The sequence below is a fragment of the Electrona antarctica genome (assembly GCF_951216825.1).
Source record: "Electrona antarctica genome assembly, chromosome: 1".
NCBI lineage: Eukaryota > Metazoa > Chordata > Actinopteri > Myctophiformes > Myctophidae > Electrona > Electrona antarctica.
Window position 1 is genome coordinate 11506361 of NC_136806.1, and position 13228 is coordinate 11519588.

Genomic DNA, 13228 nt, shown 5'->3' on the forward strand with positions numbered 1-13228 from the left:
AAAACTAAAATCTAAATGTGCCACCAAAAACAACACTGGTCGACGCCTGCTCAGAATGCACTGCATCATGACACCTCATCATGACATCATCACCTGCATCATGACACCTCATCATGACATCATCACCTGCATCATGACACCTCATCATGACATCATCACCTGCATCATGACACCTCATCATGACATCATCACCTGCATCATGACACCTTCATCATGACATCATCACCTGCATCATGACACCGGCACACAACTAAGTATAGATCAAGCATTACTATTCACAGCAAAAGTCAAATGTTTTACCACCAAAACTACATTTGAAAACCCATTGATTTTCTTTTTTCTTTTTTACTCCATTTCATTTTCTTAGCTGTCATACTTTGGCAACTACTGCACATTAATGAACTCATAAATGAGTAATACATACTTTAGTAAAAAATAAAAATGCCTTCATTGCAAAAACATTTATAGATAATTATGGAAGTATTAATAATGAAAACACTTGCACGTGCACCTGCAGAGAACACATTGTACCATTTAAATAATAATATAAATTACATTAATTATTTAGCCGACAAAAAACAAAAATCACAAAACAAAGAGAGCCAGCCAGGCTGTGTTCATTATGATCTACTATCTTCAATAAATGCTTTCTGAATTGCCTCAGTTTTGCTGATGGCCAAACCAGGAAATATAATACAGGGACAGGGGGCCATTATAAGGTCAGCTCTGATTGGTCTAAACCAGTGGTTCTCAAAAACAAAAAAACTAAGTGGGGTCCTCCAGGGACCCTCAGAGCTCCTTGACGGGGTTCCTAAATGGACCCTTACTCTGAGAGTTACGAGGGGAACATGAAATTAACATTCAAATTAATTAGGATCCGAAATGTGGACCTCTATGGCCTATGGGGACCTACTACAGGTCACAGACAAAGTCAGAGAGAGAAGGATGAGGCTGGCAGGGCACTGCCTCAGGCACCCAGAACTTGAGGCAAGTAAATTGACCCTATGGGAGCCAACCCAGGGCAAAGACAGAAGGGGAAAGAAGCGTACCACCTATGTAGACGTGCTGCGGCGCGACAGCTTGGCTGACAACACTGAAGAGCTCAATAACCTGATGTTGGATAGGAAATTGTGGAGGGAAGCGATCCAGGAATCCCGAGTTGGTGTTGGCTAGACCTCACTCTCTCAGCAACTAACTAACAGGCCGGTAACTCTGAGAGTTACGAGGGGAACATGAAATTAAAACGTTTTACTTTCTTTTTCTTTTTTTTGAAAACCACTGGTCCATGTAATAATGGTGGGGTGGGGGTGTTGGCACCTTGCAGTTGACTTTGACCCCCGATCAGACGTGGCTCAGGTGGGGAGGCTGAGGTTGACGTTCTCGGCCAGGGGGCTGGAGGACATGCGTATCTGGGAGCTGCTCTTGCTCAGGATGGAGAGCTGGGTGCCCCCGTTCACCCCACTGCTGGCCAACGAGGGGTGCCGCTGCTGCTTCAGATCCACAGCAAAGTACCGGTTCACCGTCCAGCTGCGCCATTTCCTCTTGATCTCCGACTGCACCTTCAGGGAGAAACTTCACAACGTCATTTTTTTTTAATGTACTTCAACCCTTTTTTAAAAGGTATATTCAGTGATTTCACTTAATTCAAATATCACCTCTTTTTTTTGTTTTGTTGTGATAATCCTCCCTACTATAGAGTGTGCTGACCATATAAGGAGTTCCTCCCTGTCCCCAGTTAACCCCTGGGGGTCAAAAAACGTTAGGTTTCGTTTTTGGCTAGGTGGCCCAGCCTTCATCCAATCAGGAATTTTCAGGATAGAGAGGGGCCTTCCGTCAATCATGATCGAGCGGGGGCGGGCCTTGGTGTGCGTGCTGTTGGCCTGTCGCGTGTCCCCCCCCCACTGTAGTGCGTGCATGTGCACATCTTGTTACCGGGGCGGACGGGGTTTTTCCAAATCACCCAAATCACTGAATGCTCCTTTAAGACCTGAGACCATATTCTACAAAAATGTCTTCTTCGAAATTGTAACAGTATTGTGGAAAAAAACAAAACAAAAAGTATGTTTCTATGTCCGTGGTTCTCAAACTATTTCATGTCAAGTACCTCCAAAAATGATACGTATTTGGCCGCCGACCCACATCTGAAAATATGTTGTCTCAGGGACCCTCCCCAGTAGCAAATATTTGAGTTCAAAACGTTCGCTGGGAAAGAATAAATATTCAAAGATTTTCGAAAATAGCAGATCTGTTGAAAGATAGCAGATATACAAGCTCGTAGCGCGGCACCAGGTGCGAGCTTGTATATCTGCTCTTTCAACAGCTAAAGTTTAAAATAATGGTTAAATAATGGTTAAAAATAATGGTTAAACTAGAAAAAGTGCCCCTCGGGGCACAGGTCTCCACCAAGCCAGGTCAGGTTGTGGCCTCCTGGTGGCGCTCTAATATGCCAATGTGAAAAGGGTGCCATTAATACGCCTTTGATGGCAATTGGATGATTTGAGGCATTTTGCATTTTGTTCCAAAAATGTGTTTTGCAAAAATCAACCTGTTGGTGGCGCTATGACAGGCCAATGTGAAAAGGGTGGGATATATTCCTCAGCCTAGTAAGAAAATGTGTGAAAGATTTCACGTAAATTGCATGCTGCGTTCATGATTTGAGGCTTTTGTTCAAAACGGGGCAATCATGCAAACTTTGAAAGCCAATTATAGCCAATTAGGATGGAATATGAAATATCGGACAGATCCGACTTGAGCACATGACTATAGAGATACTGTGTAACGATTTGTGAGATTTCTGGACAGAATCTGGAGGAGTAATATCAAAAAATGTGTTTTACAAAAGTCGGCCTCCTGGTGGCGCTATAAAAGGCAGATGCGGAAAATGCAGGTCAAAGGTTTGTCCTTGGCCTCTAGGGAGTGTGCACGTTTCACGCAGATCGATGCATTTTTAGGTAAAAAATGTGAAAAGCTGCCTCATGGTGGCACTATAACAGGCCGTTCTGGAAAATGTGGGGCAGAGGTTCATCGTTGGCATCCAGGGAGTGTGTGTGCAAAGTTTGGCATCGACCGGGTTAACGGTGCCGGAGATTAGCTGGTAACGGACGGACGGAAGGACGGACGGACGGACACACACACACACACACGGACGAAGTGCAAAACATACTCTCTCCCCATGCCTTCGGCCTGGTGGAGACAAAAAGTGGTTAAAAGCTAAGGTGACACAGATGCGTCCTCAGGTCTAAATGGATTAAGCTGTGCCGGCTCCACGCAGTACACTTCACTCCTGCGCCAGTAGGGGCAGTCACATTCACCAACGTGGTGGGGGAAAAAAATAAAAGATCCACGTAGAGCGATTTGACATCGATTGCAAGTGACATTAGAAACCCAGTCTAAACCATTAGCAGTTCAATTCTTAAATAGTTCATGCAACTGTGCCACATACCGAAACTAGCTGAACTGTAGTTCAGCTAGTTTCGTCATGTGGACACGTTGTGACACATTGTGAGCTGGTAGACCAGCAATATTCTAGCTCACAGTATGTGTATATAAATTGGGACAGAAACCTACCTCTCCATTGAGGAAACAGTACAATACAGCTACCACAAAGCCCTGTGAAAAGAAGGGAGCAGAATTGAGAGACACGACTTAGGAATAGGTTGATAACAGCAGCCGAGCACTGCCTTTATAATATATTTACTTTAAAAAGCAATGAGTGTAATGACTTGGTATGAAAGAAACGGAACTATGAACAGTACTCCAATGAGCAGTTCTTCAAACCCCTTTGGTGCAGACAAATTAATTTAATTGAACGTGAATATTTATGCATTATATATTTGACCCGTTTAGCTTTGTGTGGTGCTGGAGGACAGGTTGACTTGTCACTAGAGCCCGACCAATGCAAGAATTCCGAGGATGATCCCAATTTCCTACACCACCGATGTTTGCCCCCCAAAAAAAGTAAATTTTCAAAGCAATTAGACAAAGATAGATTTGATTAAAGGTGTTCTGTTTGCATGCAACACCGTAAAGAAGTTGTCTGCTTATTTTAAGTCTGCTTTTGTGTTTGTGTGTCTAAAACTCTCCTATGACTACTGGGATATCAGCTGTTCTGTGCGCAAGCACACATGTTGGCACGTGCGTGACCGTGATGTCATTAAAATGACATACCACCGGAAAAAAACAAATCACGATTACACCACAGCCCGGACCCCCTGTTGAAGACCCCTGCTTTAGAAGCACAATTATTCACCCAGAGAGAGATAGAGAGAGAGAGAGAGAGAGAGAGAGAGAGAGAGAGAGAGAGAGAGAGAGATGGAGGAGGGGCTTGAAGTTCCCTTCATTCTACATCCCGTTAGCCAACAGCGTTTCGGAGAGCGTGGGACCTGATGCGATGCTTGTTTTACATCACCTGCTACTACTAGTAGGGTGGGGCGAAGGTATAGTTTTTGTGAGGTTAGGGTTAAGGTTAGCTTTATGCATAGTTTTTGTGAGGTTATATAACCACCACTTGCGTGCGGTCCAAACGAACACAGCGGAGCGCTCCATAGGGTTAAAACAAGCGCCCCATCAGCGCCCATCAGGTCCCACGCTCTGTGAAAAAAAAGGTAGTCCCAACAGCTTTGCCATGCTATTGATCTCTCTCTCTCTCCTTCACCCTGGAGGGCGGGGGAGGTCGTGCAGATGAAAGAGTAGCACACCTGGAAGGAGCCCAGACCCAGCTCAAAGACCAGCCTCTCCCTCTGGCTCACGTCCTCCGGAGAGAAGGCAAACACCGTGTAGTGGATACCGAACAGCGGGATGAGCAGGAGCGTGGAGCGTGCCAGACGCCTGCGCACGCACACCAACATGTCATGCACGCACACGCACGCAAACGCACACGCACACGCACACGCACACGCACACGCACACACACACACACACACACACACACACACACACACACACACACACACACAATAAAATACATCAAATCATTCGCCATGATGGAGAAAAATCCTCCACAGTAAAAAATAATATTCTGAGGGGTAAAATACTGGTACGTTCCACCCTGGAGGTTTGGGGTAAAGTAATGGTATGGTCCACCCTGACACTGCAGCTACAGGGCAGAAAATTAAGTCATCGCACGCACGCACGCACGCACGCACGCACGCACACACTCACAAGGTGGATGTAGACAGTAGACACAAACAACACAACAAATGACAGTCAAGTGAAAGGGGACAGAATGATGGGGCCCACGCCACGGGTTCTAGGGTAGTGGTTTCTCAAAGACCCCCAGGGGGTTCCAGGGGGTCCCCAGCATCAAAATAAGTTTTAACCCATCACTAGTTTATACTTTAGCTATTCGAAAATAGTCACCGATAGTGTTTGAACATCTTGGAAAATGGTCAAATCTGTATTTGCTGGGGGTCCACCGTCAAATACATGTCAATGTGGAGCTTCTTGACATGAACATGTTTGAGAACCACGACCCTAAGGTTCCTTAAACAGGAAAATGGAGAATACTTTTTCACTGAGATTTATTAGCGCTCATCTACAGGTATTAGTGCATGCTCTATTTGTGAAAATACAGCACAATAAGTCACATTCTCCACTCTTGTCCACCCTGCTGACGCAAAGTAAAAGTTATGTACTACTGTACACAAACATCTCAGTAGACTCCTCTTAGTCGGGGAGGGTCGTTGCAAACTGGATCACGACTTTCAGACGGGGAGGGTCACTGGATCATTCATTTCAGGGCTCAGGGAATGAAAAGGTTTAACGACCACTGATGCAAGACACACATGTAAATCAACACGGACAGACGGACGGGCACGGAATGTACAAAAATCATTTATGTGCGCACATACTGTACATACACACACAGACAGACACACAGGTGTGCGTACATAAATGCCAGCACGCACGCACACACACACACACACACACGCACACGCACACACACATATACGCACACTTACAGTGTGATGGTGGATAATTCTGACATCCTGCACGAATGCTGCACAGCCTGTGTCGGCTCACTGAAGCATTTCTGAGCACAGCTGCTACACAGCACAAAGACAACACAACAGTACAACAAAGACTCTGGGCAGTATTATGCGTGTCTTAAGTACCAGGTCTTATTACTTAACTTAAGACCTGTAGGCGTGATCAATGCCATTTGGCTATTCTGAGTGGCCAAACAGCATTGACCACGCCTCCAGGTCTTAAGTTAAAGGACCACTTCACCACTTTTCAACCTATCTTCATATAATAGGTCCTCACTAATAATCATGATAAAATGGCATGATTTCTTTCTACTCAGTCTGTGTCTCATAGGAGGGATGTGGGCAGTTCAGAAACCGTCTTCCAGTGACATCATCATTAGGCAGATTATTTTTTACAAAAATGTTTAGATTTTCTTTATCGTGAGAACGATGGCTTCCATTTTCGCATTGCAACTTTTCAGGACTAGAAAGCCTGCAGTTTTTATTAGCTTGTATTCCCCATCGATGATGTCACTGGAAGACGGTTTCTGAACTGCCCACAGCCCTCCTAGTAGACACAGACCGAGTAGAAAGATATTGCGCCATTTTTTCATGATTATTAGTGAGGACCTATTATATGAAGATAGGTTGAAAAGTGGTGAAGTGGTCCTTTAAGTAATAAGACCTGGTACTTAAGACACGCAAAATACAGCCCAATGTCTTTAAAGACAGGGACACACGGTCGGTCACGCATACACAATACACAGAAAATGGACCGCTCTTGGTTTGGAGACAAGACTCTCTGGCAACAGGCTGAAAGATGGCCTCGTTTCAGGACTCGTCAGAGACGTTTACACTGTATCTTGGTTCTTGATGGGCAACAGCTGCAGGATCAAATTGTACATTCAACGCAATCTTACACTGAGAGGGTGGAAATGGACCTGGACGGTATGACGTGCCAATGTTTCACAGGCTGGCAACGTGATTGAACTCCAAATCTCAAACCCCACAAACATTTAGCGTTAAGTGGGCCGTATACTGGTTGGTAGACGACCGGACTGCGCGCTGACCACATGATCGCAGTCCACACCAAAAGGGGTTCCCGCCCAAAATGGGTTAAAGCAAAAAGCTGAGAACAAAGAGGGTAATTTACCACTATATTCAATATTGTGTCTCCTTCAGTTGGTGTTGGGGTGTATTTGCTACAGTAGATTTGCACATACTGCATGTGTATTTTGGCCTCCTTTCCAATCCCAACAATTAGGAGCAGTGACTGTCATTAATCCTTCTCCATATACAATATGTCTTAACTTCGAGCACATCGTCATCACAGACTGGAGTCTTCACATAATTGTTTTGATAACTCAGCAGCACTGGGCTCGCACCCGGGGAGCAGTTAGGGGTAGGGGTGGGCGCTATCGTGATAAATATCACGAGACGATACAATGTCTCCAGGCCTTTTCAGAGATATCGTATATATCGCTATACAGTGAATGCACATTTTATGATTTGCAATTCTATGCCTTAAATTATACTTCTGTAGAACAACGGTTTCGTTCACCAAAAATAATATGTATTTTAGTCTAAATGGTCTGTTACTCCTTTTCCTTTTAGTTTTTCTTACCTTGTAGCTGGTTGTACTGTTTAGTAACTTGAAAAATAACCATAAAAACCGCATGAAAACATATGGTGACAATATTGTGTATCGTGACACTGCTTGAATAGATATATATATTTTTTACAATATTCCATATCGCCCACCCCTAGTTAGGAGTTAAGCTCAGGGACACTTCAACACATACGAGGGGCTGTGTGGGGGATCCAATTCCCAGATGACCGCTCTACCCACTCAATGACTTGACAGACGAACATTTCAACTACAACATGTCAAGCCGCCACCAGCTCTTCTTGGACAAAAATGCACAATGGTAAACATCTACAGCATTTATTTATTTGTTACAACGTTTCGACCTCTGTGGGTCTTCGTCAGGTCTTTGTCAGGTCATACCCGACGAAGACCCACAGAGGTCGAAACGTTGTAACAAATAAATAAATCTTCCTGGGAGCTACAACTCAGTGTGCGGACATCCATTCCTTTTTCATTGTACTTATGCACCTAACCGTGATTACTCTGGGCGCTAAGCATCGGCTCTGATGAAAAGTGACAACATCTCTTCTTATTGGCTCAAACTTACAGGTAGATGCTGGATTCGTTCCCCCCGATATCAGGTGACTGCAGTTTCTGGACCAGAATAACGATAATCCCAACGAACAGCACAAAATTGATCTGCACAAAAGAAACAAACAAACAAAAAAAAAGAATCAAAGCTTTTTTTTTTATGTGAGCACACACGCAGTGGAAATGTATCGATGGGGCGGTTTAAAAGATTTGTCATGAATTACAAAGTAGGTGAATTGAGGGGTTGTAGAGAGGAGAGGAGGTTGGGCAGGTTGCCTAATAATGAAGAGATCAGAGAGGGGATTGATCAGAACAAATCAGCATGGATTAACCCATTTCGGGCGGGAACCCCTTTTGGTGTTTCAAGCATTATGTTATACTTTGGCTATTGAAAATAGCAGATGGGGTCGGCGGCCAATTACATACAATTCTGGGGGTCCTTGACATGAAATAGTTTGAGAACCACTGACATAGAAACATGGGTTTTTCAGAAAACTGTCAGGATTTAGAAGGCATTTGTAGAATCGTCCTCAAGTCTAAATGGGTTAAAGGTAAATTGCCCCCCACACTACTGAAACAGTGTGCCCCCCCACACTACTGAAACAGTGTGCCCCCCACACTACTGAAACAGTGTGCCCCCCACACTACTGAAACAGTGTGCCCCCCCACACTACTGAAACAGTGTGCCCCCCACACTACTGAAACAGTGTGCCCCCCCACACTACTGAAACAGTGTGCCCCCCACACTACTGAAACAGTGTGCCCCCCCACACTACTGAAACAGTGTGCCCCCCCACACTACTGAAACAGTGTGCCCCCCCACACTACTGAAACAGTGTGCCCCCCCACACTACTGAAACAGTGTGCCCCCCACACTACTGAAACAGTGTGCCCCCCCACACTACTGAAACAGTGTGCCCCCCACACTACTGAAACAGTGTGCCCCCCCACACTACTGAAACAGTGTGCCCCCCACACTACTGAAACAGTGTGCCCCCCACACTACTGAAACAGTGTGCCCCCCCACACTACTGAAAGTGTGCCCCCCCACACTACTGAAACAGTGTGCCCCCCCACACTACTGAAACAGTGTGCCCCCCACACTACTGAAACAGTGTGCCCCCCCACACTACTGAAACAGTGTGCCCCCCCACACTACTGAAACAGTGTGCCCCACACTACTGAAACATTGTGCCCCCCACACTACTGAAACAGTGTGCCCCCCACACTACTGAAACAGTGTGCCCCCCCACACTACTGAAACAGTGTGCCCCACACTACTAGCCTGGCTAATAAGCCAGACTAATATCACACAACACTGTCGCGGTATATTAGTCTGGGCTGGCTCCACTTGGATTTCATTTCCCGGGGGGGCGGGTTCAAACATTTTCTCTTTGACGCAATTGGTCAGAGCTACTGTCAGTCAAAAGTCTCAAGCATTGAACGTCACTGTACCAAAGCCCGCCCATATTGCATACCGTGTCCCGATTGGTCCGACCTGTTCTCGGTTGTAGGAAAGAGGCGTGCTACTGAGCCTCGCCAGACCGTAATCCGCTGGTAGGCAATTTTTTTTTGCCAACGGCTGATTCGGTCTGGTTTATTAACCAGGCTACCACACTACTGAAACAGTGTGCCCCCCACACTACTGAAACAGTTTGCCCCCCCACACTACTGAAACAGTTTGCCCCCCCACACTACTGAAACAGTGTGCCCCCCACACTACTGAAACAGTGTGCCCCCCACACTACTGAAACAGTTTGCCCCCCCACACTACTGAAACAGTGTGCCCCCCACACTACTGAAACAGTTTGCCCCCCCACACTACTGAAACAGTTTGCCCCCAGTTTGCCCCCCCACACTACTGAAACAGTGTGCCCCCCACACTACTGAAACAGTGTGCCCCCCACACTACTGAAACAGTGTGCCCCCCACACTACTGAAACAGTGTGCCCCCCACACTACTGAAACAGTGTGCCCCCCACACTACTGAAACAGTGTGCCCCCCACACTACTGAAACAGTTTGCCCCCCCCACACTACTGAAACAGTGTGCCCCCCACACTACTGAAACAGTGTGCCCCCCCACACTACTGAAACAGTGTGCCCCACACTACTGAAACAGTGTGCCCCCCACACTACTGAAACAGTGTGCCCCCCACACTACTGAAACAGTGTGCCCCCCCACACTACTGAAACAGTGTGCCCCCCACACTACTGAAACAGTGTGCCCCCCACACTACTGCCGCCGTTTCCTAGACAAACATGTGAATTAAATGATGTTTTAGTGATATTGTTCCATGCCGTTACATACTGCCAATATAAGGTGAAGAGATCACAGACTTTAACGTTTGCTTTTATATGAAATAATCCGAGACGATTAGGGTTTTATGGAGGATGTTTCTGCAATTTACCCATTCTGGGCGGGAACCCCTTTTGGTGTTTTAACTAAGCATTATGTTATACTTTAGCTATTGAAAAATAGCAGATCTACAAGCTTAAATTGTGAAAATGCGACACAAATCTTTGAATATATATTCTCTCAGAGCGAACGTTTTTTTAAGGCCTAAATGGGTTAATGCTAGTTTGACCACTTAAATAGAAAAATAAGTAATATAAATAGAAATGCTGGCATCTCCAGAATCTGAATGACTGAAATCAGTCGACTGAGAACTTGAATCCATGAATCAGTTACACTGTGCCTGTCTCTCCTACCATGATGGAGGCCACCACCGGTCCCTTGATCACCCACCAGAGGGCAGTGTTCTCATTCGTGTCCCAGCAGCTGGAGAAAAAGGGAAGGAAAAGAAAAACCCATTTCATTTTGTAACAGTGTTCTTTTTGTATTGTTTAGACAATTGTTTGTATTGTCTAAACAAATACAGTTGATTGATTGATTGATTGTGATTCTAAACCCTGTGAAGCAGTGGTTCCCAAACCTTTTCATGTCAAGGACCGCCAAATTGACACTCATTAGCCCTCGGACCCCCCATTTGAAAAGATATGCCAAGGACCCCCATTAAGAGAATATTTTTACAGCTCTAGCAGTGATTTTCAACCATTTTAATTTCAAGGCACCCCGGTCTGACCTGACTGGTCCCCCATTTAATGGCATTTCTATCTGTGGGACCCCCAATGTATATTGTAAAATCTTAAGTTAATTTAACTCTGAGAGTGTACACATGGAACCATGGTTCCATGTGTACACTCTCAGAGTTACAGACTCATAAGGGTCCATTTGGTTCCTAACTATCATTTAGCTGGGGGCCCCCTGGAACTCATTTAAGGACCCCTAGGGGTCCCCGGAAGGCCCCTGTAATAATAACTCAGGGCCACTAGAGTCTCACCCACACTTATTAAAAGTTAATTAAGATCAAATTGAGTCCACGACATTATCTATTTTTTTTAGATTTTAATTTTTGATTGATGTGATCAACAGATTTCTCCCTAATTTAGTCATCATGCCAATTCTCCTCGTCGCAATGAGACCATCGGTCTATTTAGCACACCACCATTGTGCAATTAAGTGTAACGTATAGGGTTTAAAGGACCACTTCACCACTTTTCAACCTATCTTCATATAATAGGTCTTCACTAATAATCATGATAAAATGGCGCAATTTTTTTCTACTCAGTCTGTGTCTCATGGGAGGGCTGTGGGCAGTTCATAAACCCGTCCACCAGTGACATCATCGATGAGGAATCCAAGCTAATAGAAACGGCAGGCTTTCTAGTCCTGAAAAGTTGAAATGCGAAAATGGAAGCCATCGTTCTCACGATAATACAAATCTAAACATTTTTTGTAAAAAAAAAAATCATGTTTAAAAATAAATCTGTCTAACGAGGATGTCACGGGTGGACGGTTTCTGCCCACAGCCCTCCTATGAGACACAGATTGAGTAGAAAAAAAGTGTGCCATTTTATCATGATTATTAGAGAGGACCTATTATATGAAGATAGGTTGAAAAGTGGTGAAGTGGTCCTTTAAGTTGTTGATCAGAATAATAGATTTAGTCATTTATTAAAGGGATTGTGACATAAAGTTTTTTTGATTGATTTTTTTTCAGGTTTTCTGGGCTCAATTGCACCCATAAAACCTGAACTTTTAACATATTCTCTGTGGTCTGGGCTTTTTCTGGCTCAAACAAGTGCTCTGATTGTGTGATGTGTGATGTAAGAGCCAGCAAATCCCATAGTATATGACGGGATTTGCAAGACTTCACAGACACACAGAAGATCCCAGACCACATAAAATCCACTGAATGTTCAAAATTCAGGGTTTTTTTGGGGTGTAATTGAGGTCCTAAAACCTAAAAGAAAAACGAAGAATAAATGAAAATTAATGTCATGAAACCTTCAAAAATCACACCCGTGTGAAGTGAGTGGTGCCGCCCCGTGTCCGAAACGGTTGAGAAATGACAGAGTTACCGTGTGCCGGTCCCTCTACTGTACCCTGTCACTGTACTGTACTGGCACACCCGAAATCATCATATATACAGTTTAATATGTGCGTGTGTTTGTGTGTGTGTTAGGTTGCGCACAGGTGGTGAAAAACAACCATGCTGTTTTCGTGCTCAGACCCAGCCACCCACCCACCCACACACATAGCTCCGTAAGGCAGTGGTTGCACCACTCAACAAAAAAGCAGGACCGTTAGCCCTGTGCTAACCGGAAGCAACGTTGTGATAGCAAATATATAGTATTTCCATTGCCCATGGACGTGAATATATCATCTCTGTATCTTTTGTGCACTTGTGTAAATAATGTTGTTGCACCTGGCTATTTCTCATAATGGTGTGCTTTTATTGACATGCTATGAGCTTGGTGCGCGGTGGAGACGTACCCCGAGTCATCAAAATGCAGCCTCAGCACAGCCCAGACAGTCACACAGATGGTAGGAGTGCCTGCAGTAACAGATGAGTTGTTAGTTGCCCTAGCCCCTTAGACAGCACTTTATGTAGACTAGCATTTTATACAGACTTATAGCATGTTACGTAGACAGCACTAGAATTGCTTTTTATGTAGTCATAGCACTTTATAGTATATCTGTATATGGTATAGTATAGTATATTATATATGAATAGTTT

At 44.7% G+C, this 13228-nt stretch overlaps 1 protein-coding gene across 2 annotated transcripts in view; it reads right to left on the minus strand.

The window, feature by feature from the left end:
* Nucleotides 1-578: 578 nt before the first annotated feature.
* Nucleotides 579-13228, minus strand: part of adcyap1r1a (adenylate cyclase activating polypeptide 1a (pituitary) receptor type I) — a 61689-nt gene continuing 49039 nt past the window's right edge. Inside the window, exons 8-14 of one of the 2 annotated variants that reach the window (XM_079500306.1) lie at nt 12985-13045; nt 10857-10926; nt 8162-8253; nt 5961-6044; nt 4698-4827; nt 3568-3609; nt 579-1559 (exon numbers count right to left, since the gene is read on the minus strand). In XM_079500306.1, coding sequence (XP_079356432.1) covers nt 1353-1559; nt 3568-3609; nt 4698-4827; nt 5961-6044; nt 8162-8253; nt 10857-10926; nt 12985-13045 — 686 coding nt within the window. In that variant the 3' untranslated portion in view covers nt 579-1352. The remainder of the gene's footprint in view (nt 1560-3567; nt 3610-4697; nt 4828-5960; nt 6045-8161; nt 8254-10856; nt 10927-12984; nt 13046-13228) is intronic. The other variant, XM_079500307.1, reaches the window with a different exon arrangement.